At 46.7% G+C, this 27,233-nt stretch overlaps 1 protein-coding gene across 1 annotated transcript in view; it reads left to right on the top strand.

Annotated features, from left to right (window-relative positions):
• The window catches only part of LOC146839542 (aldehyde dehydrogenase family 3 member B1-like), an 876,897-nt gene extending 868,768 nt beyond the window's left edge, over nt 1-8,129 (top strand). The window contains exons 11-12 of the mRNA XM_085650813.1: nt 5,839-5,938; nt 7,936-8,129. Coding sequence (XP_085506939.1) covers nt 5,839-5,938; nt 7,936-8,129 — 294 coding nt within the window. The remainder of the gene's footprint in view (nt 1-5,838; nt 5,939-7,935) is intronic.
• The last annotated feature ends 19,104 nt before the right edge of the window (nt 8,130-27,233 follow it).

The raw sequence follows: 27,233 nt of genomic DNA, 5'->3' as shown, positions 1-27,233 counted from the left end.
ACACTGCACCTTCTTTGTTTACCATGTAAGTTGCTGCTGCCAAGGCTTGTTGGTTCTCTGCCAGACACCGAACCCTGGTTCTCGACTTCCGACATGGGACAGCTCGTGAACGGCTCCTAATCTTCCACAGCATCGCCTGGTCCTCACAGCTGAAGCGACATGGTCACTGTTAACTCTCCTGCATCTTCCATCATCGGTGGTCATTAGTCTTCCGTGCTTCCTGGTCTCTCCAGAGTGGCATAGACTCTGTCCCCTCTGCTTGCAGGTACTTTTCTTTAAGAATCCTCCTTTGAGTTCCACTGGACTCTTTCACCTTCTTCGTCAACAACATCTTCACTGAAGAATCCATTGTGGTCTACTGCGGTTTCCTACGTCACTTCGCACCTATGCACCTGGTGTAGGTATCCTGGTTCCTCGAGTATCCACGGGTGGGATGAGTCTCCAGCCTTCCATCTTCTACAGGGTTTCTTCACGGTCCACTGGGAAAGGTCCTTCTTCAAAACTGCAACCGTGACTTCCAATTGACTTGAATTGAGTATTCAGCCGTGTCTCCACTCTGCACACAGTCTCCGTGGGGTTCCTTGGTTTCCCAGCTCTTCTGAGTCTTCTGGGTCAAGTCTCGACTTTGGTCGCAGTTCGCATTCCACTGCTTTAGTATATGGCTTGGTCTCCCCCAGAGACCACAGTGTATTTGTGATTATTTACCTGTTTCCTAACACAGGCAGCCCGGACCCAGCAGCGAGAACCTGGAACCGAGCCTGAAGCTGGTATTGGAGCGTTACCGGAGACGCAGGACCTGGACCGCGGGCAAGCAAGGCACCGCACCTACCTGCTTCCACCCCGCCACAGCTTCCTCTTTTCTGCGGGACGCGGGCACGGAGTGCGGAGCGGGACTCGGGAGACGGAGCCTGAGAGGAGAGGTGAGCACGCTTGGTTAAAGCCCAAAGCTGTGGTCCGCCAGCTTTCGCGTAGGTGGCCGGCGCCAGGCTGGTGTGGCCTGCAAGTTGGCTGACCACCTAGTTCGTCTCCTCTCCGCATTGCTCGACCCTCACTCGCTCTACTCCGCCCCCTCCACTTTCTAGGTATATGACACTGGTGGTGGTGACACGCTCATCGATTGAGCCTCGGCCTGCTCCTCTCGCTGCCTTTCTTCCCCTAGGCCCAGTGAGGAGGGAGTCTCTGCAGCTCTGGAGATTGGCCGAGAGCATCGTGTTGGTGAACGCGATGGGAGTACGGTGGGAGTAAGGCCGGAGCAGAACAGATCGTTGTCACAGTGTTCTGCCGCCAGGAGTCTCGAGCTCCCTTTATCAGACACTAAGGGACCAGAAACCAGGCCCAGTATTCATTTTCCTAAGTTGGAGCCTGAAGAGCCTATGGTGTAGAAATGGCATTCAGAAAATTAAGAAGTAGAACAGTCTTTATGAAAAGACTGGGCACAGCCCAATCACAGAGAAGAAGCAAACCTCGTTCAGCACATATTGGAGCTCTCTCAGGAACACTTACTATACCAGAATGTTTTCCCTCTTGCCCTTCATCAGCAACCAAGGCTCATGAAATACCAAAACAAGAGGATCAAAGGGGCCTTAAGGTAATTACGAAGGAGTCCTTAGATCAGCCTCTAGTTCCTCAATCCGAGGGGGCTGAACCACCGCCTTACTCTTTTTCAGAGGAATTGGCTTCTCGATATCAAAACAAACCAACACTTACAATCGCGACAACTGAGTTGGACTTCACTCTTCCGGGCATAAATATGAGTCAAGTAATTACAGTCCCTCCCTTAAATACGCCAAGGGAGACGCAACAACTGTTTAACAATACACCTACTAACCATCTGGTCGCTGATGACAACCTATCCTTATCCCCGGATTTTCCGCTGTTACTTTCACTGGATCTCCAAAAAAATAGAGCATCAGTCGCGGAATCACTGTGTTCCTTGCAAACTGTTCTGGAAGCAATCCTGGCATTACTAGACAAATTGGTAGTAACTTCAAATCATGTTTTGAAACCCAATCAGTAGTTCTTCAATTTATGACGGACGAGAAAAGTTCCCTAAGCCTTGTATCCACAATTGAAAATCATACCAAGAAATTAGCTCAACTAAGTGACATTTATACTCAGACAAAAGAAAATGGTGTCAACTTACTAAGCACAAAAACAAGAGGTACTCAAACAAATAGTGGAAATAATAAATCTCAAAATCTAAAATGAGATCAAGTCGATAAGATTTATTCTATATATAAAGCTTTTTGAGACACCGAAGGGAAGCAGCTCACAAATTGCAGTCCCTAAATTCTATTCTAGCTTTACTCACAAAGAAACACAGGCGACAAACCAAAATATTCAGCAACAACCCGCGGAACTAACTCCCTCTCATCCTTAGCTGAAAACCGGAGAAACTCGAGAAATAAGGGAAGTTTCCCAAAATAATCCAAAAAAATCCAACTGCTGGAAACAAGAATCAGAAACTGCAAAAACAAAAGACAAAAGCACAAAAAGAAGGAAAAGATATAAATCGCAGACTTACGAAAGCAAAGCCCAGGAAACTAAACTTTTCCCAAGTACTCCTTATCCGTAGATATCTTAAGTAACACTGACAATAACAATGACAAGGGATTATCTCCCAAATCCCCTCAGTCAGGTGCCTTAAGTGAACTGAATCCCCTGGCAACCAACTTCATAGCTAAAGGTTCGACAGAATATAAGCTATCCTGACCAGGATGCCACTTCTTTCAATTCAAATGCAATGAGAAAAGGGCACAGCCAAATTCAAAACGTCTATCTAACTTTAGAATTATCCGATCTCTTCACAGTAGGAAATGACCCCTTAAAATCAGAAAAGGGTACTTAACCTTATTCATACCCTTTCCCCTTTGAAAATGCTCTCTTCCTCCGATTTAAAACTGATCTTCTTCCAGGCTGATGTATTTACAGTCCGAGTGGACTTTTGGTCTGGTGTTATCCCAGCAATTATCCTAAAAGAGAGAGAAATTCTTCACAAGTATGGATTCAACGTGATCGGAATTAGGCAAAGGTCTCCACAGGCTTTATCGAAGGCTCCATTACTACTCCTAAGGGAACCTTCGAATCTTCTCCTGTCTTCCGATCTAAATAAACCTGTACAAAGTCCACTGGATCAGCAAATAGACATGCTAACAATATGTATAACAGAAGGTGAACGATTAAAAAGGAATCATTACCTCTACGAAACTATAAATTCAAAACAGGAAAAATCTTGGTCCTGGCCTGCGGATAACCTAAATGCAAACAGACAGGGACAAGACACGAAACTACCTTTTTAGCGAAGGCTCCATTTCTACTATCAACTTTCTCTCTTGGAATATTGCTGGCCTGAATCCCCAAAAACGATCCAGTATCCAAATCGCAAATAGTTTATAGTCTTTTTGTTGATTTCTCGAGAGCTTTCGATAGAGTTTATAGACCAACTCTTTGGAGAAACCTAAACAAAATAGGGATCCCGGATCCACTTTTGGGGTTGATAGTAGCTCTGCACACCTCAACTTGGTGCAAAGTTCAGATGGGAGGAGATAAAGGCCTGGCTCACAAGATACGAACGCATAATGGCATAAAGCAGGACTGTCTTCTAGCCCCCCTCCTGTTTTCACTTTATATAAGCAATCTTCCAGAGATTTTTAAATGTAAGCAATTGTGCTCCAAAAGTAGCCTATGAAAACATATATGCGTTAATGTATGCCGATGATGTAGTAATTCTCGATCTTACCCCGCTGGGCTTACAAAGAAATATAGACGCACTCACTAGTTATACAGAAACAAATTTCCTAAAGGTGAATGTTTCCAAAACAAATGTAGTTCCCTTCAGGGGTCGTAAATGACACCTCCACTATAAATGGCAACTAGATGGCACAAAAATTGAGGTGGTAAAATCCTACACCTATCTCGGGCGAGTTTTTTCTCAGACCTTAGAAGTTCATTCTCATCTTCACCACATGAACCAAAAAGCAGAAACACACATTTACGCCATAAGGAAATTTTATAACCATTCAGGCAAGAGGCATTTTCAAGCACTTTTTGAGATATACAGGGCCAAAATTGCACCAACAATAACCTACGCAACAAAATACATTCCTTTAGCCAGATGGAACATTTTGCATTGCAGCGAAGGCAAATTTTTACGCAAATTAATGTTATTAAGTCAAGCTGTCCCAGTACAGATCCTTCGGTTAGAATTTGCCATCGTAAGTGTATTTTCAATAGCCTTAGCAAATATAATTATATGGGCTTTCAAACTTCTGCATGCAGAAGAAGGCTCTTTAAGGGCCCTACTGAGATAAGAAAGCTTTAATACAGTGAAAAAACAAGACACATTTCAAACAAATCTTAAGACTGCTCTACAATACTTCCAGTGTACTGAATCCATTCTTCAGTCCTGGACTCCAGCACACCTAAAGCACTTTTTGAAAAATGTGACTCCCCGTTTAGGTTTCGACCTGGACAAGGCATAGTGCCTGAAATTATCTCATTGCAACGCTATCACTTCTACAATTGAGTTTAAGTCCCGTCAACAACGCACAAATTTTACCTTGGAACATAAAATTAGGAGAGGTTTTACCATGTTGCGATTAGAACTACTTCCTTTAAAGGTTTTTACAAGACACTCGAATAGCCTTGATAATGATAGTGTGCATGTGATAAATGCAATCACGGAAACCAGGACCTAGCACATATCTCATGGTTATGTTCCAACAAGAAGGTAGTAGGGGCTCGAAACCGTTTTATAAAACCTATAGTTTAGACATAACCTTTCCTCCTCCATTGATTTAATCACTTTTTTTGAAAATTCACCAAATGAATTTGTGTGCTATGAATATTAAGTTTTAAAATATTTTATTAAAAAATGTATGTTTATAAATTGAATTATGTACAAATGTTGATCTTGTAAGAGATCTATATCAATAAAATTAAATTGAGTGAGTGTTTCCTTTTGAAATATGTTGTGTATTGTGTTGATATCTCCTGGTAGGAGATATACCAATGTGTTAATGAGTGTGTATAATAAATATAACTATTTTATAACTACACTGTGTGGTTATTTTTTGTTTACCCTACACTAAATGATTTGTTCCAGTAAAACAAGCTACTTAGCACTCCTTCTGGACTAAGCCTGAAGGCTGCTCTCCACAGCTACCACTTAGAGAGCTTTCTATGGTTGTCTAAGACCACTAAAATCACCAAAAGGGTTGTCTGGATTAGTGCAAGGTGCTTCACTTAAGTAAGTGTGCACCATATACCAAGCGAGCGTACTACGCCTATGGACCCCTGTATGAAGCTCAGGTGAAAGATAGAGGATCAGAAGGAAATCTTTCCATCATATTTTGTTATCCTGACAGATACTGTTTAAGTTACTTAAAGTTCTTCAGTAATGGTAATGTATTCATTTTACAAAATAGCGGTCATGCATTACATTCAATTTACAGGGAGAACACCTCCCCAGTATTATGAAATTTAGATAACATTTGTTTTTCACCCATCTTCCTAACTTCCTAAACCCAATATAGAAATTCTTTGCATGTTTCAGCTTCAGATCAATTGGCTTAAGCCTTCCTCAGGACACAATTGATTTCTGCTTATTATATTCATGCAACAATGTTCTTACATAAATGAGTTTTAACATACCAAAATAGAATCTCAAGACCTAGAGAAATGGGACAGCCATAAAAACCTTTGAGGCACTCGCCCATCTTAAATTTTCTTGAATTCCCAGTAGGTCAATCCATTTCTTTTGAGTGTCAGATTTGTGCATTGCCTGAATGTCTAACTCTAGTCCAACCTATTTAACTCTTTGTTTCACCTGGGTGGCAGGTGATGGATGCAATATTGGAGCGGACAAGCAGCGGAGGATTTTGCGGTAACGATGCAATGATGCAAATGACACTGCCTTCGCTGCCCTTCGGAGGAATTGGTATGGCAGCTGATTGTTATATTGCTTGATTTTGATGATGTATGCTAACAGTTAAGAGCACTAGGTACTGAATTACATGTGTGTGCACACGACCTGCTCCCTTCTAGATTGGTTCTACTTACAATCAGGTGAAATATTTTAATTACAACAGTATAATTGACTGCATTTTGGTAGCTAAAAGAATTCTACCAATATGCCACGTTGCATAAGTATGCAGCTGTCCGTGGCAAAAGTATAACAGAGTTTGTATACAACAAAAACAACCAGAACAAGAGTGGTGGTTGTTCACAGCAGTTGCATTTTTCGCACTATATGTTAGAGTGGCGTGTCTTCACACTACATTTCAATGTGAGGTCGCATTTTGTGCTAAAAATGTGAGAAAATATAGTGCTAAATGATGTATTTGGGCTTTGTGTATTTACGCTTAATTTTGTGTCATTTTCCCAACAGGTCGCATAAGTACACAAAAACAGATTATGCAAATTGTGCTCACCCTTAGTTCTAAGCAGGATCACATAGTCTCTTTTAGGAGAGGGCTTGAGACATAGCATGATTCACTGACCCCAATCAAGTCCATCCTGGATTAATATATTGACAATTATGTCAGAGAATCAAGAGCTGCAGCATACCTCTAATAATTCGGATCTGCTCAAAAACACCTGTTAGCAACCCAGATTGAACATCACTAGCCCAGGCATAGCAAAACAAACACACATTTTACAAAACCTCACAACATAAAGAAAGCAAAGAAAAACAAAGTGTAGCTGGGCAGTTTTGAAGGGTTACATCCACTTATAACAGCAGAGGTGAATGGTTGTGGTGTGCTGGGCAGGTCATGTCTATGTTGTTAGAATGAAAGGTGTGGATGGTTTATGAGATCAGCCCAGACTCTTCGAGTTCAGCAGCGGATAGCATAAGATGTGTCCTGCTTTTCTGAATGCACTGCAAAGTACAAAATGGCTGCTGCTTGAATCGCAAAAACAACAATCGATGGACAGAATGCAGAACAATGTCATACATTCACCCCAGTACAGAGACTGGGCCCAAATCCATTGTTTTTTTGCTCACCGTGCCATTCCAGTTTGAACCCAGCCATCTGCAAATCAGTCTTGACCCTGAGCCCAATGGGAACAGTCCAGCCCGAACTGCCAGGCCAGGACCTCCCTGAACTGGAAACAAGCATCCTAGGACCGGTTTCGGGGTTTCACCCCTCATCAGCCAGGAAAGCTTGGCTCTAGTGGCATGGAGAACACGGGACCCACGTCTGGGCATACCTGGGCCCACTCGGGGTGACAAATACAAAAACAACAATTGATGGACAGAATGCAGAACAATGTCATGCGTTCACCCCTGTACAGAGATCTGGGCCTAAATCCATTGTTTTTGTTCTCACCATGCCATTTTGGTTTGAAACCCAGTCATATGCAAATCAGTCTTGACCCAGAGCCCAAGGACATGTCCAGCATTCCATCCATCCATCAATTGTTCCTTTTGCATAGGACGCCCTAAGTGGGAAGGGTAGGCCCAGACGTGGGTCCCGTGCTCACTACACCACTGGATTCAAGCTAGCCTGGCTGATGAAGGGTGATGCCCTGAAACAGGTCCCAGGATGCTTGTGTCCGGTCCAGGGAGGACCTGGCTTGGCAGTTCGGGTTGGCCTGTTGCCACAAGGAACGGGTCAAGACTGATTTGCATATGGCTGGGTCCAAACTGGCGTGGTGTGGTGAGCAAAACAATGATGGATTAAACCCAGATTCTTGTGACTGGGGGCGAATGTTTGCATTATCCAGCATTCCATCCATCAATTGTTTCTTTTGCTTGAATCGCAACACTCATCAAAACTGCCCTTTTGGGCACTTGCTTTGGGGGCGAGGTTTAGAATTCGGTACACACTGCCTCTGCACTGATTCAATGAGCTCTTCTCTTTTAAAAGTTGCATAGCTGAATTGCAAATTCCAGCCTGCACCTACATGCTTTGTTTCTCTGTTGCACTGCAGGGAACAGCGGCATGGGGAAGTACCATGGAAATTTCTCCTACGACACCTTCTCACACCATCGTGCCGTGCTCATTCGAGAAACCGGCATGGAAATGCTCAACTCCATCCGATACCCACCGTACACTGAGCACAACCTGGGTCTCCTGAAATCTGCCATGGAAGGCAAGCGCAAAGGAATCTGCAACATCTCCTGAGCCTGTAGTCAAGACCGAGTAAAACTCAGCTGGGGTTGGCTTGAAAAACAGGAAGGGGCACATTTTCACTTCCTCTGCTGCTTCCAGAAGCCACTTTATGGAATGAAGGCCAAAGCCTCTCTCTTTGTAGAATACAAGCAGACTGGCCAAGGAAGAAGTCTAGAGACTGTCAGAGACCCGCTGGCTTTAAAGGGTCAGAGGGCTGAGGTGGAGTCAGTGGCATGTGTTTCTGCTTGTCAGTGATGGACGTGTCCCCAGTCAAGCCAGCTTTTCATCGGCATGGGCCCCTTCCATATTACAGATGTTGACTTCTCGACCTCTGCTGAATCCTCATTGCCACTGCAGCCACCCATCCTAAGTGCTAAATATGCTGATACACTTACTATGTGCCTCATAACTCTCCACTTGTTGTATTAAGTTCCTTTGCTAGCAGTATATATTTCTGCACAGTAGCCCTGTATTCAGTATCTTCCTTAACTTTTCTCTTAAGTCTCTTCCTCAATCAATTATTAAGCATTTGTAAGGTGCAACACTGTCACCCCTAGGGCTGTCCTCCCGCATAACAGATCTCATACCTTCATTCTGATGCGAATTCAACAATCTCACAATTGCCGACTTTTAAATTGTCTCCGCTATCCTCAGCACACCGTCATTATTCCCGTCCCTTTATCAATCCTGATTGGATGATGTTGTCCAGTGGTTGGATTGCTGACTACAGAACATGGCTTCAACTCCTGCCTGCTCTGCTTTGGCACATTTGTGTAATCCTTGCCCAGCCAGTTTCTCTCTCTGAGTCTCATGTCGCTTCTGCTACCAAATCACTAATGGCAATCTAAGAAGGCCCTCCAGTGCCTGTCCACTGTGCCTGCCTGTTACAGATGTGATTTTAGTGGCAGGGTGGTTTTGATTGTGCATTCAGTAGGAGTGTGGGCCTACTACTCCACATTTACACATCGGTTACACTATGAATGCTTTACACCCTTTATTTATTTATAGTAATATATGTTCACTTTGCTCATCATGTATGTCAGACAGAGTAAACACATGTTTTCCAATCACTCATTCATTTATTTAGATGCATAATCTTTTGAAAGCTCCAGACAGCCAACATGTCTTTCGCCTCCTCTGGCGCGTAGGCCTGAGGGTTGTTCCCAGACTGGATGAAGAATGAGGCAAGTAGTCTGGGTCTAGTAGTCCACCCTGGTCTATTATTGTAAAATAGATTGCAATTCTGGTATTGTAGGTCCTCATCTAGTCGTTCCAGTGGTCTTGAAAAATTAGCTTTTGGTTGATAGACAGGCTTATCATTCTTTGTGGTCCGCCCGGCTTGCATCTCAGTTGTGGTCTATGATTTTTCTAACCTGTAATGCTCATAAGGGACAACTGAAACCTTAGACGTGCCTCCTGCAAACCTCTGACCTATTGGAGTCACTCAGACTGCTCTTGAAAGCCTCAGCTGTGAAGGTATTTCCCACCTTTTAAAAAAATTAATAAATCCTCAAACGTCCTCACAGATGACACTGGGATAGCAGATGAGTTTTAAATCTAGTTTTTAAATGTTTTCCTTCATATTGTCAAACATTTGCGGTCTGCTTAGTAGATTGAGTGGTGACTCATTATGGTTTTACTTTGCACTAACCTGCTGGGCAAAAGCTGGTGGAATCATTGCCAGAAACAACTAGGCACATACAATAAAATTGTTTTTATTCAATCAAGTGCTTTGTCATTTTCTGGCTTATTCATTCTCCTAGCATCTTGAGGACCTAAACATAAGTGGGCCCTGTCCACCATCATCTACTGTTGCACAAAGAATTCTGTGCCTAGAAATCAACTTTGCATCTGGGAAACAATCTGGCTCAACATTATTCGTCAACATAGCTTTGTAAAGTTTACCTTCAAAGCATTTAGACCTTGCTGCTCCTTGTATTTTAGTTCATGTCCGTGTCTTCCTTTGTAAAAACTGTTTTATAAGAAATTGGGTTTTTGATTGAGGTGGGGCAAATACCGTTCTCAAGCATCAACCTCGATCCTAGTGAGGGTGAACCTCAAAAGTCACTTAATTAACCTGTGCTTAACCCTCTGGTAGGTGGCACAAACACGGTCAGGCTTAATTTAGAGGCACTGCGTTAAATATTTTTGCAGCACACAAAGAGTAATAAAATGAAAACACAACACAAGGAAAATGCCACACCAATTTAGAAAATTGGGAACATTTTATTAAATAAAATGACACCAAAACAATCAGTAGATCCAGAGTTATGCATTTTTGAAATTTTAGGTGAAAATAGCGCCTAAAAGATCAAAGCGCCACCTACAGGCATCTAGTCGTGTGAGATTAGGGCAAAGTTATGAGCAACCGCTATGGAGAGCGGTTGGGATACATTAGGTGAATTGGGCCTGGTCTCAGCTTACCTTTGGTCTTAGAATGAATTTCAGAGATAGGCAAGGCAGCCGCCGGTGTCCGAGGAGGAGGCTTCATCGTCAGGGGCCGCTAGACGAGGTTGTGGTGAAGATTTCTGTGTTCGGACTTTGTCACTTTTTGGAAAGTCAAACATTTCCTGCGGGACCATGCTGCAGGACGTAGCCGACAAGGGCTCTACTAGGCAAGAATACCCTTCCGAGAGGAACTTGTGAACAAGATTTGCTGGTGCGAAGTAGAATGTAGCTGGTTAAACCGCAAAGGCAGGCCAACTGGTGATGCACCTCAGGCAACTTTTTGGTGAAAAAGATTTCCAAGTTTCAGTTTTTGGCTTTTCAAGCACCTTTAGCACCACCTACAAGAGTCTAGGACTGGTGAGGCACCACTTGGAGTGCATGGCTCACTTCAGGCAGGGTCCAGGTACAGGGTCTAAGGTTGTTGGAGCTTGGTGTGTTCTTGTAGCTCAGAACAGACAGACAGCCCTTACAGTCCATCTAGTAGTCTTGGGTTCAAGCAGCAAAGCAATCCTCAAGCAGCAGGAAAGTCCTCTGAGGGTACAAGGCAGTCTTCAAGCAGCAGAGCAGTCCTCTTGTAGCTGCAGAGCAGTCATCTGAAGTACAAAGCAAGCTTCAAGCAGGGCAGCCCTTTGCAGGTGCAGGAGTGAACTGATGAGTTGGTCTGAAGGTCCAATACTTAGACCTGTTACTAGCCTTTGAAGTGGGAGAAACTGCTAAGCGTCATCTGGTTCTAGAAATGTCCCCCCTTCCCCTGTACAGGATCCAAGAGGGCTAGGGTGACAAAAGACTGGTATCAAGTTCTTTGTGAGTGTGCAGAGGCAGCTCCTTTGAAATACAAGTGGGGCAGGGAACAGCTGTGCCCCTCCCATCCTGGCAGGATGGACCAACCCGTCAACATCTAGTCCCCCTTTCTCTCACTTTCTGGCAAGAATACACAAAGGACAACTGACAACTACATCCAGTCATGTGACCTAGGACACAGGATGCATGCACCATCTAGTTAGGACAAGAAAAGGTCAACTTTCCACCAATACAGTTTACAGCCACACACATACCCCTTCGTTCCTCTTTTGTGTTATTTCATGTTAGCCTTTTTGTGTGCTCCATTGCTTGTGCCTTGTTGTGCTTAACCCGTAAATCTGGTGCTGTTGTATGTTTTAACAAACTTAACTGTAAAAGTAGATCCAGAAAAGGTGCCAAGTTGTTTGGACATGTGGGGTCATAGCGGTAATTAAGACCAGGGCGTTTTGCATGGTTTACACTGGCCTAAACTGCCCGCCGGTGAAGTCACCCTGTACTGTGAACCCAGGATCAACTTGAGCAGCAATGAGGAAACCCTTTAATCATCGGATTAATGTTTTGCCATGTAGCTGCTTTCTGAAAGACAGTCTAAAAGTGTTCAATAGGTTGATTAGGCTGCTGGGCAGCCACCAAAAGTATTTTTGCATTTGAGATGTTCAGCATTTACACATATAAGAAAAAAGTGCCAAATGTAGGTGAATGTGAAATGCCGATTTCTTAATACCGAATTTTACCGATTCGGTATTAGGAAATCGGTATTTCCGATGTAGGTAAAAATTCGGTAATCATTACCGAATCGGTAAAATTTGGAAAATAAATACTGAATCCTTAATACCGATCGGTATTACCCATTCTTAATTATCGAATCGGTAAATACCGAATCGGTAATTCAAAATTCCTGCAATTGAGGAATCAGCCAATCCTGTGCATCCTATTTACTCCCAAAAAGGAAGTGGCCACACCCAAGCAGCTGCACTGAACCAGAAGCTGTTGGAGAGGCAGGCAGCAGAGAAAGACAAACAGGAGCAACTTTACTACCTGACATCAAGCAACAGAATGGACAGCCAGGACAGGGAAACTGATGGTGCAGAAAGGAAAAGAAAAATTAAATTCAGTGAGAGGGAGCTGGAGATCTTAATTGAGGATGTGGCAAAGGAACACACCAAGCTATTTGGTAAACAATCATTACAAGTGCCTGAGTCACAAAAAAGAAAAATATGGATCGGAATCCAGGACCTCAGGGTGTGACCCACCATGACGTGGACGACCTAAAAAAGAGGTGGTATGACCTCAGGAGTATGGCGAAGAAGAGGATGTCTGCAAGGAAAAAGCAAGCTAACCTGATAGGTGGAGGAAAAAATAGAGCACCTGCACCGACTGCCCTGGAACTGCTTGTGGAGTCCACCATTTTAGCCTGAGAGTGTCAGCGGCATCGGGGATGCAGACAGCTCAGCCAGAGCTGCAACCAAACAAGATAAGATGCAGGCACACCAAGCTGCGCCGCCCACTCCCTAACCCCATTCCCCAATGAGGCAGTGTAAATCCCACTCCAGTGCAGGTTTTACTAAACACCAGCAATGCATTATGGGAAATGTAGTCAGTGTCACACCTATCATAACAGTCAGCCCACTGAACCAAAGGCATGTGAAGCACATCAGCGATAAGCAAGCAGAGGACAGTCAGATTCATTGGCAGACATGTAATTTATTTGTATGCAATTGCTGTCAGACAAGTGAACTAATATACAATCTGTTTCCACAGGCGAGACATCGCGCAGTGCTGCGCCAGGCAAGGCAGGAAAGGCACCCCAGAGAGATAGAGCGGAGGAGGGGGATGTAATTTCGCCTGCGGACCACACCACAACACCACCACCGTCAACACCACCACCGTCAACACCACCACCATCAACACCACCACCACCTGCATCAACACCGGCATCACCAGCAGCGTCACCAATGCCACCATCTACAAGACCCAGGAGGCATGCAGTTGCCAGCCTCCAACAGATGAGTCGTCCGACGAGGACTGCAGGGGGAAAGAACAGCCAACGGTACCAGACGATGGCGACCACAAACAGGTGCCAGACGCTGCAGGGCTAGGGCACACAGTCCAGCTTCGCAGGGCGAGGATCAGGGTGTCTATGCAGGTCTGGAGGTGAGCATGTTGAAGGTGGAGCGCCTGCAAGGAAAGGCGATCCGATCAGTTCAGCGGCAGATGGGACACATGACAGCACACTTGCAGTGCATAGAGAAGGGCATCTGCACAATGAACACAACACTGGCTGAGGGAATGAGGGACATGGCTAAGGGCATGAGGGACATGTCCGACTCAGTGAGGCTGCTGTGCAGCAAGATGGACGAGGACAGAATGGCAAGGCGCAGGGAGAGGAAGAAAATGGAGAACTACACCAAGGCGGTGAACCGCCTCTTAACTGCCACTTCACTGCTCTGCAGGCGCTCGGTGGCCATGGAGGGGGAGATGACACACGGCAGCCGGGATGTGGCAAGGGGGCTGGTGACAGTGACCACTGCACTTGAAGTGCTACAGACTAATCTGACTGCCAATACCGGTGCAGGTGATGTGGCGGACAGTAAGGAGACAAATAGCCGCAGTAGTGAAACGCCCCCTGTTACAGAGTCTAGGAGGCGCAGCGGACGGCAAAGTGGTGGCACAGGACACATTGCCAGTGAGGACAGTGGACACAATGGAAGCAGCAACGTTGTGCGTGGGCGCAGGAGGTAATGCCAGGCACACTTGTTCTTGATACATGGGTGAAGTAATCCATGACGGCTTTGTAGGCTGTTTGGAATTGGGACTGCTATGTTAAGCCCTTCATGATGTGGCGTAGTGTCATGCTATTAAACTACATCACTCGCACACAATTACTGGCTGTGTCTCCTTACTTACCTAGAAATAGTTCTGTGTAATCTCAGCCCGTCTTTGTCTCCCATCTGGTGCCACTCCTGCTGCGCTGGGCTCTGGCTGTGGACAGCCATCGTCCTCAGAGTCGGTCAAATCGACTGCTGTCCCTTTCTTAGTTGCCAGGTTATGCAGCATAGCACATGTAGCGATGATCTTGCAGCAGATGATGGGTCGGTACTAACGGGCACCTCCGCTTTTGTGGAGGCAGCGGAACCTGCTCTTCAACAGTCCAAACGTCCACTCCACCACGTTGCGTGTTGATTTGTGCGCAGCATTATATCGTCTCTCACTTGGGGTTGATGGGTTCAGGTGAGGAGTGAGGATGAATGCCCGCACGACATATGCGCTATCACCTAGGTGAGAAAGAAAATGCCATTAATAACAAACACCAACACATTCATCAGCAGTATACATCAGGGTGTGTCACAGTGATTTACCTAGCAGGTATCCTTCTCCAAATTTTCCCCCAGCCAGACGTGTGTATATCCCACTGTTGCGGAATATGTAGGAGTCATGGGTGCTCCCAGGAAACTTTCCCACGATGTCGGTGACGATGTTGGCCTCATCGCAAATGACCTGCACTTTGATGGAGTGGGTGGATTTTCTGTTACGGTAGATGTACTCGTTTGCTGCAGGTGGGCAGATAGGTATGTGTGTCCCACCAATGCACCCTATACCATGCGGGAACTGTGCCTTTTGGTAGAAGTGTGTTTTTGTTTTCTGCAGTTCGGCCTGTGTGGTGGGGAAGCGTATGCAGTGATGCATCCTTTGCATCATTGCATCCAGGAAATTGTTGAGGAACTGAGACAGGCAGCTCTACGACACGCCACCTGCCGCAGCTATCACCCCCTGGTAACTTCCTGATGCTAATAGGTGGAGGCTACAGAGCACCTGGACATGTGGTGGTATAGCGTGCACCCTTGGTGTAGGATGCTCCAGCAGTGGCGGCTGGTCCATAGGGGGCGCCGGGGCAGGGCTCCACAAAAGAATCGGTCAACAGTTGAAGAGGAATGTAAGCAGACAAATTGACAGGTTTCAATTCGTCTGTTTACATTTCCGGGCCGGGATGTGCTTCACGGGTGAAAGACTGAAAGTGCGCATGCACAGCGCACGCAGGCGAGAGGTGAGCAGGAGTCCAGAAGATGGTCTTCGCATGTGAGAGAGGAGCGTTGCTCCTCACTCACATTCACAAACCATTAGGTATGCTGCGCATGCCCAGTGTAGATAGGCTCCTGCTCGGGCGGTGACGTGTTTTGCACAAAGTCGCCCCATGCCCTATCAAATGCCAGGACAGAGTAAAGAAGTGTCAGCCGCCCGGTCCCCCCGTCGCGTCCAGTCTCCTAATTGGCAGTTAGTATTTCCTGACTGTTGAGGAAAAAGAAAAGAGTGGGGAGAAGTTACTTCCACACGTTGCAGATGAGACGTGATGCGACGCGGGACCGGAGGAGATGCCTGGTAAGTTCTTTTATTCATTAAATTAACCTCCCCTCTCCCCCCCCCACAAACCACGCGTACCACCGAGTCATGCCGGCCGCACCGGACTTCTCTGCTGGTCACGCGTGTGGAAGCCTGATTGGGTCTGGCCCTGGCTCGGTATTCTCTCCGATGCGCTCTTTCCGGGCTCATCATGTACATCTAAAAATCTCTTTTCTTAAATAACAACTAAAAGGTTCACACCTCACCGAATACAATCAAGATGTTACATCTTGATTGTATTCGGTGAGGTGTAAACCTTTTAGTTGTTATTCAAGAAAAGAGATTTTCCACACTTCAACATCTAACACCCTCGCGGCCAGAGCTCCTCATCAATACAAGAATACAGTGCCTGGACAGCCTCACGCGCACTTTATCTCCAATTTTCGATAAGGATTGACAAATTTGACAGAATAATGCGAGACGCAGACGGCGCTCTATAAATAAATTATTGATGCCATACAACGTACGTGTGATTTAGCCTGTGATAAGCGCCTGCTGACAACCACGAACATACCCAGGCTGTCACGCATGTCCGTTCCTGGGCATTTACTGTGGAAACCAGGATAGCTCACAACTGCCACCGGGTCCCACATGCGGAATCAAAATGCCCGTACTGTCCAAAACTGTCAATCAATCAAGCATTTGTATAGCGCGCTACTCACCCGGAGGGTCTCAAGGCGCTTGGGGTGGGGGGGGGGTCCGCTACTGCTCGAACAGCCAGGTCTTTAGTTGCTTCCTGAAGGCGAGGTGGTCTTGGGTCAGGCGGAGGTGGGTGGGGAGGGAGTTCCACGTCTTGGCGGCCAGGTAGGAGAAGGATCTTCCTCCCGTTGTGGCTCTTCGGATGCGGGGGACGGCGGCGAGGGCGTGGCTGGTCGATCGAAGCTGGCGGGTGGGAGTGTAGAAGTTCAGGCGGTCGTTGAGGTATCTTGGGCCTTGGTTGTGGAGCGCTTTGTGTGCGTGGGTGAGGAGTCGGAAGTGATTCTCTTGCTGACGGGGAGCCAGTGCAAGTTTCTCAGGTGTGCGGAGATGTGGCTGTCTCGGGGGAGGTCCAGGATGAGTCGTGCTGAGGCGTTCTGAATGCGCTGGAGTCTTTTCTGGAGTTTTGCAGTGGTTCCGGCGTAGAGGGAGTTGCCGTAGTCCAGTCGGCTGGTGACGAGGGCCTGGGTGACCGTCTTCCTAGTTTCGGTGGGGATCCACCGGAAGATCTTACGTAGCATGCGGAGGACGTTGAAGCATGACGAGGAGACGGCGTTGACTTGTCTGGTCATGGAGAGGGAGGAGTCCAGGATGAAGCCCAGGATGCGTGCGTGGTCTGTCGGTTTGGGTGCGCTGCCCAGGGCAGGGGGCCACCAGGAGTCGTCCCAGGCGGAGGGCGAAGATCCCAGGATGAGGACTTCCGTCTTATCTGAGTTCAGTTTCAGGCGGCTGTTCATCATCCACTCGGCTACGACTCATCCCTTCGTGTAGGTTGGTTCTGGCGGTGGCGGGGTCGTTGGTGAGGGAGAGGATCTGCTGGGTGTCGTCGGCGTAGGAGATGATGTTGAGGTTGTGTTGGCGTGCGATGGCCGTGAGGGGGCTCATGTAGATGTTGAACAGCGTGGGGCTGAGTGATGATCCTTGTGGTACGCCGCAGATGACTTTGGTGGCTTCGGATCTGAACGGGAGGAGGCGGACTCTCTGTGTTCTTCCGGCGAGGAAGGAGATGATCCAGTCCAGTGCCTTCTCCTGGATTCAGAGGTTGTTGAGGCGCTGCACTAGGGTGCGGTGGCAGACCGTGTCGAACGTCGCGGAGAGGTCCAGGAGGATGAGGGCCGCTGTTTCCCCGTTGTCGAGCAGGGTTCGGATGTCGTCGGTGGCTGCGATGAGGGCGGTCTCGGTACTGTGGTTGGCCCGGAAGCCGGACTGCGAGTGGTCGAGGGATCCATTTGTCTCGAGGAAGGCGGCCAGCTGTCTGTTGACGGTCTTCTCGATGACTTTGGCAGGAAACGGGAGGAGCGAGATGGGGCGGTAGTTTTTGAGGTCGGTGGGGTCTGCTGATGGTTTCTTCAGTAGGGCGCTGAGTTCGGCGTGCTTCCAGCTCTCTGGGAAGGTTGCGGTGTCGAAGGAGGCGTTGATGATGTCCCGTAGATGGGGTGCGATGACGGAGTCGGCCTTGTTGAAGACGTGGTGAGGGCAGGGGTCGGTTGGTGATCCGGAGTGGATGGAGTTCATCATGCGGATGGTGTCTTCGGAGTTGATCGGGGTCCAGGCGTGGAGGGTGGTGGTGGGGGGCGTTGGTGTGGTTGTAGGGTGCATCGGCTGTGTGCTGAAGCTGTTGTGTATGTCTGCGATCTTGCTGTGGAAGAACGAGGCGAGCGAGTTGCAGAGGTCTTGCGAAGGGGTGATGTCGTTGTTTCCGGCGCTGGGGTTGGAGAGCTCTTTGACGATGTTGAAGAGTTCCTTGCTGTTGTGGGCGTTGTTGTCCAGTCGTTCCTTGAATGCGGTTTTCTTGGTGGCGTGGATCAGTTGGTGGTGTATTCGAGTGGCGAGCTTGAGGGTGGTCTTGTTGTCTGGTGTCGGGTCTCTGCGCCAGGTTTTCTCGAGGGCTCGGCAGTTCTTCTTGGAGCTCTTGAGTTAGTCGGTGAACCAGGATGCTTTCTTGCTGCCGGGTCTGCTGGGAGGTGTCTTCAGTGGGGCGAGGTCGTCTGCGCAGTTGCTGATCCACCTCGTGAGGTTGTTGGCGGCATGGTTGGGGTTCGCTGAGCTGGCGGGAGGGTTCTGGTTCAGGGATGCGGCGAGCTGGTCGGCTGTGATCTTGTTCCAGCTTCTGCAGGGAACCGGTTGCTGGTGGTGGTGGAGCGTGGTCCTTCTGAAGCTGAAGTGTACGCAGCTGTGGTCCGTCCAGTGGAGTCCGGTGGCGTGTTAGCTAGACAGTTGTGTCCGGTGTGCATGAACCCCAAATTGGCGTTACTGGTGTATGGCAAAGACCGTCTCTCGGACCGGAGTGTCCTGTGAGACGCACGTAGCAAACCAAGCCCCATATGCATCAACCTTAAGTAGTACCAGACCCGCTGCTGGCATTTGGAAATTCTATAACATTTTGTAGATCCTAATACGTTTAACCATTGATGTTCTATATTTTGTATGCATGGGTTCACACAGTCGGCGAGTCGCTCCACTGAGCACAAATGTAGTTTCACTGGTTGGCAGTAAGAGTGAGGAGGGCAGACCTGCAAATAAAACTGCCAGAGGAGAAGAGCAGTGTGATGAATGTGTCGCTATTCTCGGTCTCCCAGGGACTTGCCGGGGCCTCTGCCTCATTGCTTCCTGTTTGCTCCGTAAGTGGTGGCAATTTCCTGATCTTTGACATGACCTCACCGTCCAGCTGCCTCCTACACGGATCTGAATCCCAGCGCTGCGCCTGGCCTGTGATGTGTACCCTCTGGCAGCCCGGCTCGCACAGCTCTCTGCTCCGTTGCTGGAGTCCAGAAGTCCAAGCGCTTGGAAACCCTAACCTCCCATTTTCTGCACTACATGTGCTTCTTGCGTATGCCTCTGTGCTATATAGATTAGTATTGTTTATTTCATTCCTGATAACTGAATTTTCATTACCCTGCAAGACTACATATTCCTAGTTGGCCGTTTCTTAAGCGATCTTATGCTTTGCTTTAGAATGTTTGATTTATAATTGGCTCTCGCAGCCTCTGGGCTTCTGAACTGCCAATACAAACCATTTGTCAGGACACAAACACGGGGCCTGGTAACAAATGCTTTGCCCTCAGGCTGTAGTCTGCTCTGCTGTAGTGTAAACCTCAAATGCAGTGCAGAGACAACCCTTGTGCAGGTAAGATAACTGAAACCCTTGCTTGTCACGCTAAACATTTTTAATTCAATAAGATATGTAGCATTTTTAATGTTTATTTTGTTTAAATATTTCAAGTCTGCACTTTCACCATTGCTTTATAAACTTTAATGCTTCCTCAAATTAGCTTAAGGTACCATTTACCCACTCTATTTCCAAAATGTTCCCGTGGGTAGAACCCCCATGAACTCACCTTATGACGGTAGGACACGCTCGCGGCAAAGCACTCACTCCCAACTTTTTCGCCTCACCACTTTCAAAAGTCACCAGCCGCCACTGTGCTCCAGGAGTGGGTGCAGGTCCTGTATCAGGTCCAGGATAGTTTGGGGGTGTAGCCTGTACCTTTCTTAAATTTCTGCCTCAGTGAGTTGAAATAGTGTGATGCGCTGTCTATATATGCACTCCTCCCTTCTCCAGATCCTCATTCCTGCTGCCCGTAGTCGTAGCCGCCTTGCAATAACGTAGAGGGCCGCCATTGTGTTGAGACTGTTGCATTTTGGGGCTGTTTAAATGCTGTGCACATGATTACCACCTGCTTTGAGTCAGTGGTAATTACCGACTCTTAAATACCGAATTTCATGGAATTCGGTATTACCGATTTTTGGTACATCTCTTTTACCGATTCTTGTTTACCGAATCGGTATTTGGGGTTTTCGGTATCTCCGATTCGGTAATAAGGAATCGGTAACTGGTTTTCCCTATTTTACCAATTCCTTATTACCGAATCCATTCGGTATTACGTAAATTGCAATTGGCTAAATACTGGTCGGTAACGGTGAACTGACTGGTATTTAGCCACCTACATCGGGCCCAAAGTTAGTTACCCATAACTCTGGGTCTCCGAAATTAGCATCTTTCATAGATTCCTGTTTGAATTCTTTCCCATATCCTGACTGGGAACCCTTGGTAGTAATGTTAATGTAGCAGTGTTAGCCTTGCACTCAATAACAATGAATGTTCCAATAGATTTTTTTGACCTATTCTCATCATTATAAATGATCCAAACTACAGCTAATCAGAGACCAGCACCCTCAGGTGTTCTCCTGCCAGAAGCTTCCAACTGTCAGATTTTTCTAGCTCATAACAAGAAAATAGGTTAACAGTGATTAGAAGCCTCATGACTAGGGAGGAGGGTGGATCGCACATGGATTTGTGAAAAATGCATATGCTCGAGAACCAGAGTCACAGGTAATTATTTTTTTCCTTCTCCATCATTTGATCCTTTTATGATTTTATTATCGAAATAAAGACCTTAAAACTTGAACTTGAACTTGATTAATATTTTTGAATTAAGATTATCAAAGCAGTTCACAGTTAAAGAGTGAATGAGCGGCATGAGGCTCACCTTATTTAAAAAGGTTCTGAAGCACAGTCCTTCCCACTGTTTCATCTCTGTTGACATTTATGCCAATTCAATAATGCTTATTGAAAGCATGCAGAGTCCTCTATGTGGCAGCTCTGCAAATGTCTTTCAGAGAGCCCTGCACAAAGAGTCATGGTGCCTGCCTCCACACTTGTAGAATGAGCTCTCACTGATCTTGTTAGAGTCTTATTCATGAGTAGGTAAGATTTTGTTATGCATTAAACTACCCATTTTAATAGGATCTGCTTTGTAACAGGACCTCTTTTATTGAATAATCCAAAGGCTACAAACAGTTGCTCTGTTTTGGTAATGATCCTTGTGATCTGTAAATAAAAGTCAGACATCATCAAGGCTGCTACATCTGTATTTAATTGCCATTACTGAACAATAACTGCTTTGCTGACTTTCACTCGACTGATCGAGTCTGGTTGTCCGGAAGTTTTCGAGCCCTGAGTACCAGCGTTGAGCCGAGCGCGAGGCCAAGCGCCAAGCCCCCAGCCCCCACTGCAGTTGCCGCTGTTTGGAGAACTGCAGCGGTGGGGCAGGGGCGGTGGCGGGGAAAGACAGAACGGGGGATGGAGGTGTACGGGGAGCCCTTGAGATGCGGAGCTCCGGGAGCCCGCGTGGTCCACGCTGTCCGTGCTGCTCGAATGCCCGCAGGGAAATGCTCTTCATTCGGCTGCACGACTACAACTCCGCCACTTCCACCTCCCCTCGTCCACACAGATTATGCCCTAGCCGGCCCATGCAGAGAGTGTGGAGAGAGCACCGGAGCAGCGGAGAGATGTAGTGAGCTGCCAGCCGGCCCAATACTGTTGAGGACTGTTGTGGTGTGAGGTGCTTCAGCTGTTTGGAGGCTGTTTAGAGGCGGTGTAAGGCCCCTCACCGGACCTTTCCTCCATTACATTTCTATGTTTAGGTCTCGCTGAGCCAAAGGCTCGAAGAGACATTTTATATTTGGGATTTTCAAAGTGCTACCCACAGTCTTTTTGCTGGCCTAAACCTTGAGTGCACGATCACATGCACGTGCACAGCTGCTCCCACTCCCCCCTCCCTTCTCTATAGCTTTCTTTCACTTTAGCCGCTTTGACCCTTGCATTCCCCCCTCCCTTCTCACCCAGCTCTTTGATGCTCTGCTCAATTACTTTGATGTTTGATCCTGTTTTCCTGCCTTTCGGGCACTCACGAATCAACTTGTTTTGTCTATCCCAGGAAACATTTGGCAGATCTGTTTGGAATGGAACTCAGTAACCCACTGATTCACAAATGCCTCATTGTTTAACCACTACTGCTTACAAAATAGACACAGTACAACACTGTCTGGGTCAATGAAAAACCTACAAAAGTAGGATATCGTCAGACCTTATTCACAAAGTAACCGGACTGCATCATCCTTTACAAAGTGCGTTCGAAGTAACTCATGTGCCCCGAAGCGTTCGACCTGACACAGCAGAAAAGCAGAAAAGCAGCTACTGCCCATCAGATCATGTGCAAAAGCCTCTACAGACGTTTACATCACGGGATCTGCGTTGCAGCAATTACAGTTTATATTCAAATTGGATATGTAACCAAGTCTCCCCAACACACTCACTTTAATATGTGCTTAAAATTAACATTTCTATCAGCAGCATGTACCATTGTCGATTCTGTATGGGCATTGTCCTTCTGCAGGAAAGGAATGTTATAGTGTTGCTTACATCGCGACAGTCGGGTGTGAAGGGTGGTGATTGGATTGTTTCCATGACACAGGCAATGGGTATTTGACACTAGTCCCATGGCCACAGTGTATAGTGATTTCCCCAGCCTGGCTGTATGAGAAGATGCGCTGCTGGCTCAGATTGAGCCTCGTCATCGGTAGACAGTATTTCTTGCATTCGCCTCTTCTGCACGGGACCGTCAGGTGGGAATTCTCTTCCGGCTGAGGGTTACTTCCGGCCCAGTATCCCATCCCTCCAGTACGCTAAAGAGTACTAATGGCCCGGCACATCTGGTCTAGATAACGTTTCTTCCTTAACAGTTTTGTGAAAAGCCTTTCAATAGTCTTTTCCTCACGTCGTTTTTCAGTCGCAAACATATCACTGACGGTCCCCAGCGAGGGCCCTTGCAGGTTAATATAGATTATTGCTTTGTGGGGGCGTATAGTACTGTACGGAGTTAAGTCCACCAAGATTGCTATTGCTCGATATACATGTTGTAGTTAATCCTAAAATGAAATGTCGCATTTTCGGCTGTATATCACAGTAGGAAATACTTCCTTCCAATGCTTCCATTTTTAGCCCTAACGCTTGAAAAGCTGCGTTACCTTTGCAGCATATCGGCACCCCAGCCTGTGGTCCTCTGTTTTCGGAAAGATACTGGCATTTAGAAAATGAAAGCGGTACAATCTGCTACTTAGAATGCGGTTTGTCAAATGAATACATTTTAGCCAGAACTACATTTCGCATAATTTAAAGCGATGATTGACCAGGGATTTATTCCAAGGTTATTGCCTACTTTATTGTGCAGTAGCGCTGTACCATACACAGGCAGCCTCTGCGAAGCCCCCCAAAATGTAATGTTTTTCTTGAGGTGATATTGTTACTTGCAGCATACCAGCCGATTAACAGTCGGTGACAAAACACATTCTAGCCTTCCTGGAATAAATCTGACGCACTCTCGGCCTAGGTATGTTAATCGTTCAGCTCCTGGCACTCTACTTTGTGTTAAAAACAGCAACCTGCGTTAGGGGGGCGAGGGGGGAGCACTCCTTTTGTTCGAGTCTCATCCGGAGTAGGAGCCAGATGGAGCCTAACGCCTTGATACCAGTGCCACCCAGTAAACATAGATACCCAGTTTGTCACCTAAAATTGCTCTAGAGATTACGTTTGTTTGGGGTGGAGGAAGAGCGTTGATCTCCCCAAGCCCTGTATGCAAAAATATGCATGGACTGTAAGAATGTCAGATGTATTTGTCTATATGAGTAATTTCGCTAATAACTACTGACGTAGCACTTACTGAAAACTGTTTCACTGTGTGGGAATCCTTTTTAGCAACCTTAAACTAGCTGAAGATTGACAAAAACCTGAAAGGGTCGAAACTTCTGCCTTGTAGTTTGCATGGAGCTCCTTGATGCTGGTTCATAATTCAAAAAGCTAGATCATGCAGATTGTAACTTGTGGCCTGCAAGTAGTAGATTGATCTCTTCAACGAAAGCAGTAACCCTTTGAGCTATCTGCATAAGTCTTCACTATACCCAGATCTGTCAAACAAGTGCATCACCCACTAGTAAACTTATCTGCTATTATGTCCTAGAAGTTGCTGGATAAACAAGCATTTGCAATGCAATAGGTCTCGCATTTACGCAAGTTTAAGCTATTGGCATTGTAAATGACAATGCCTTTTATTTGTTTTAGAAACGAAAATGAAAACAAAAATAAAAGGCATTGTTATTTGCAATGTCAATAGCGCATACTCGTTTTGATTTGCTATCCGGCAATGATTAACCTAGCTTGTCTCCTCAGCGGCAGCACCCTAGTGACAGCAGAAACTTTTTCAGCAATTTCTTGCAGATCTGCGGGGAGGCACTAAGTGTGACCAGGTGGACAAAGTGGTCTAAAGTGAGGGTCAAACGTAAGTTTGTGTGGTGTGTATCTATACTCCGAGTGTGGCAGCTTTTAGCAGCTGCTGCAGAGTGTGAGCTCAGGACCCCGCGGAAGCGGCCTAGCTAGGTTTGGGTGCAGCCTGAGGGGGTGTCTGGTGAGGTCTCTCTTGGGTGGTACTTAGCCCCTCTTCAGCCCCTGAAGCCCTTTTAAGCTCCTCAACTCTTCCTCACACTGACTTTCTGCTCCTACTCCTGCTTAAACCCCACAGTCCCCGGTCTCGGGCGAACACTTGGGGTTATACTTGATTTCCTGCTTTTAGCCTCAGACCTACAGGCTTACAGTCTACGGAGTCATCTTGTAACCATAACAATCCAGAAAAAGAGCTATATTATTCCCTGAGCAATCACAAAGAGGCCATCAATCACTAGAAAAAGGCACCCACGGTTATGTATAGCGCCTTTTTGAGTAATCACGGTATTGTGGAATTGTGGAGCCAACAGAGCAAGACAGCAGCCACGATCCATTTTTGAGGCCGTTAGCCTGAAACCAACAAGCGTCTACTATTTATACCAAGGATGAGATCCGGTGAGGTGTAATGCACAAGCCCCAATGAAAAGGAAGAGACAAAGAGACACCGCTCCTTGAAGTCTGTCCGCAGAAAGGAAACCTCAAATCCAACCATGCAGGTCTGTTGTCAATGTCGACAACCCCCCCCAGTCCAGAGGAATCGTAGTGCCTCCTATGACTCGGACTGAGCCTTGGAGCTGGACCTGAGCACGGAGCTTCACCTAGAAGGTAGCCCAAAGGTTCAAACCACACTAGCCCGCTATGTGGGCTTGAGGGCAGGCCAGATTGGTGACAAAGACAGTGACAAAGAAGATACAAAATTGTTGGATCAGCATAACCTGTCAAAAATAACAGATTACTTCCCTCCAGCAAGCAAACACGACACATCTCAACAATTAAATAAGAACGATAAATGTCAACCAGAAGTGACGGACGCTATTTACCATGTTCAGACCTTTCCACCTCCCATTTCAGTATCTCTATCAAACAAGCATCCATCAAGTAGGTCACCTGTGTATGCCCCAGAACATGTGGTTTATACAGATTCATCTTGGGCGGCGCAGATGGGTGGGCACCTCAATTTTTCATATTCCCTGAATTTAAATTAAACCACAAAGAGGATTCACCCCCCACCCCCCTCCCCCCAGTCCCCAAGTAGGGGCCCAATGCAATCACCAAGGAAGCAATTATACACAAAGAATTACTAAAAAGGGCCCGGATGGTAACACCCGGAGGAAATACCCTGCACCTGTGGTCTACTATATTGAACTCTATAAAAGCAACACCACTAACTCACCAGTCAAACAAAATGGGCAACCAGGTGGACTTGCTGAACACAATGGCAATATTTGTGTCTGGAATTGATGAGAAACCCGAAAAACTAAACGCACTAGTCACAAGGGTCCAATCAAACCATTTAAATGATTTTAAAGTCTGTTCCTGTAAGGAGGTAGTCGAAAAATGAGTGCAACTCCTGGTTATCATGCAAGCAATACTGGGTGAAGTCAAAAACAGCATCGGCCCCAAGCTTCGGCACAGTACAACACTGAAAGAGGAAATACCCAGTCCAAAGAATGTAACTGCATGGAGCCATGTGGTTTCCATCAAAAGGCCAGTAGAGGAAGAATTTGTGGGTATAGTGGCGGTCAATCTCAAAACTCCATCCAGAGTCCACCATGAACCGTCTGTGAATGGTAGCACAAAAAATAATGCTCCTGACCTACCACGACAAACTAAAAGGTAAAGGAAATGTGCGAGAAAAAGAAGAAACAAAATCTGCTCGGGTAACTTAGAGAGCTTTTTTCCCTCCCTAATTCCTCAGCAGAAAAAACAGGTGAGTGTAGGGATGACCCAACCGGAACCGAAGGCACATGGTTCCACCATGGCCCTATCTCAAGATGTTGTTCACAACAAGGTAGTAACCCTTAAAAATCTCGTACCATACCCAGTGGACCCTTACTATTACTCAACTCCCAACCAGAGGGAACACCTGGAGTCCATCATGCAGGCCGAGAGGACATAAATATCCAGCCTGGGGAATCAGCAAGCAAAAGAAGGCATGGAGAAGAAACCCTGACACAACCCTCAAGTGAACAGCCTCTCCTGGAACCTCAGTTGCAGGCGGCAAAGGATGGCAATCAACTGACTTTAAAAGGCAGTGTCGGTCCCAATACATTTTTTTGGCTTAAACAATTCTGGTCAGATGCTGCTGTGGATCCCAGAATTTAAATCGAATTTAAATCGATGTTGCAAGACATCTTAAATCGCTGAAACATCTTAAAATTGCTTAGAGCCTTGCTGGGCCTTGCTCATGTAAAGTCTGATGACATCTTTTCAATTAAGTTCCTGCCGTCAAGAAGACGTCAGCTCACGGACCCCACTCTAGTCACCTTCTCATCCTCAGTGCTTCCGGCTGTGATTTTGGAAAAGAAAAAGCATCTAAGAGCCTGGGGAATCTAAATAACTTCCTATCATGGGGATAGATAGCCCCATGTGCTCCTTGCGGGGCCATCAACAAGTGAGCAGCTGGCTCACAGCGTGTCCGTACTCAGAGGAACTGGCGGAAGAACCCCCCTGCGGTCCATCACAAATTGGACTCAGACCTCACAAAAATGTCT

This window comes from Triturus cristatus, chromosome 4_1 (genome assembly GCF_964204655.1).
Source record: "Triturus cristatus chromosome 4_1, aTriCri1.1, whole genome shotgun sequence".
Classification (NCBI taxonomy): Eukaryota; Metazoa; Chordata; class Amphibia; order Caudata; family Salamandridae; genus Triturus; species Triturus cristatus.
This window is presented reverse-complemented; position numbering and strand designations above follow the sequence as displayed.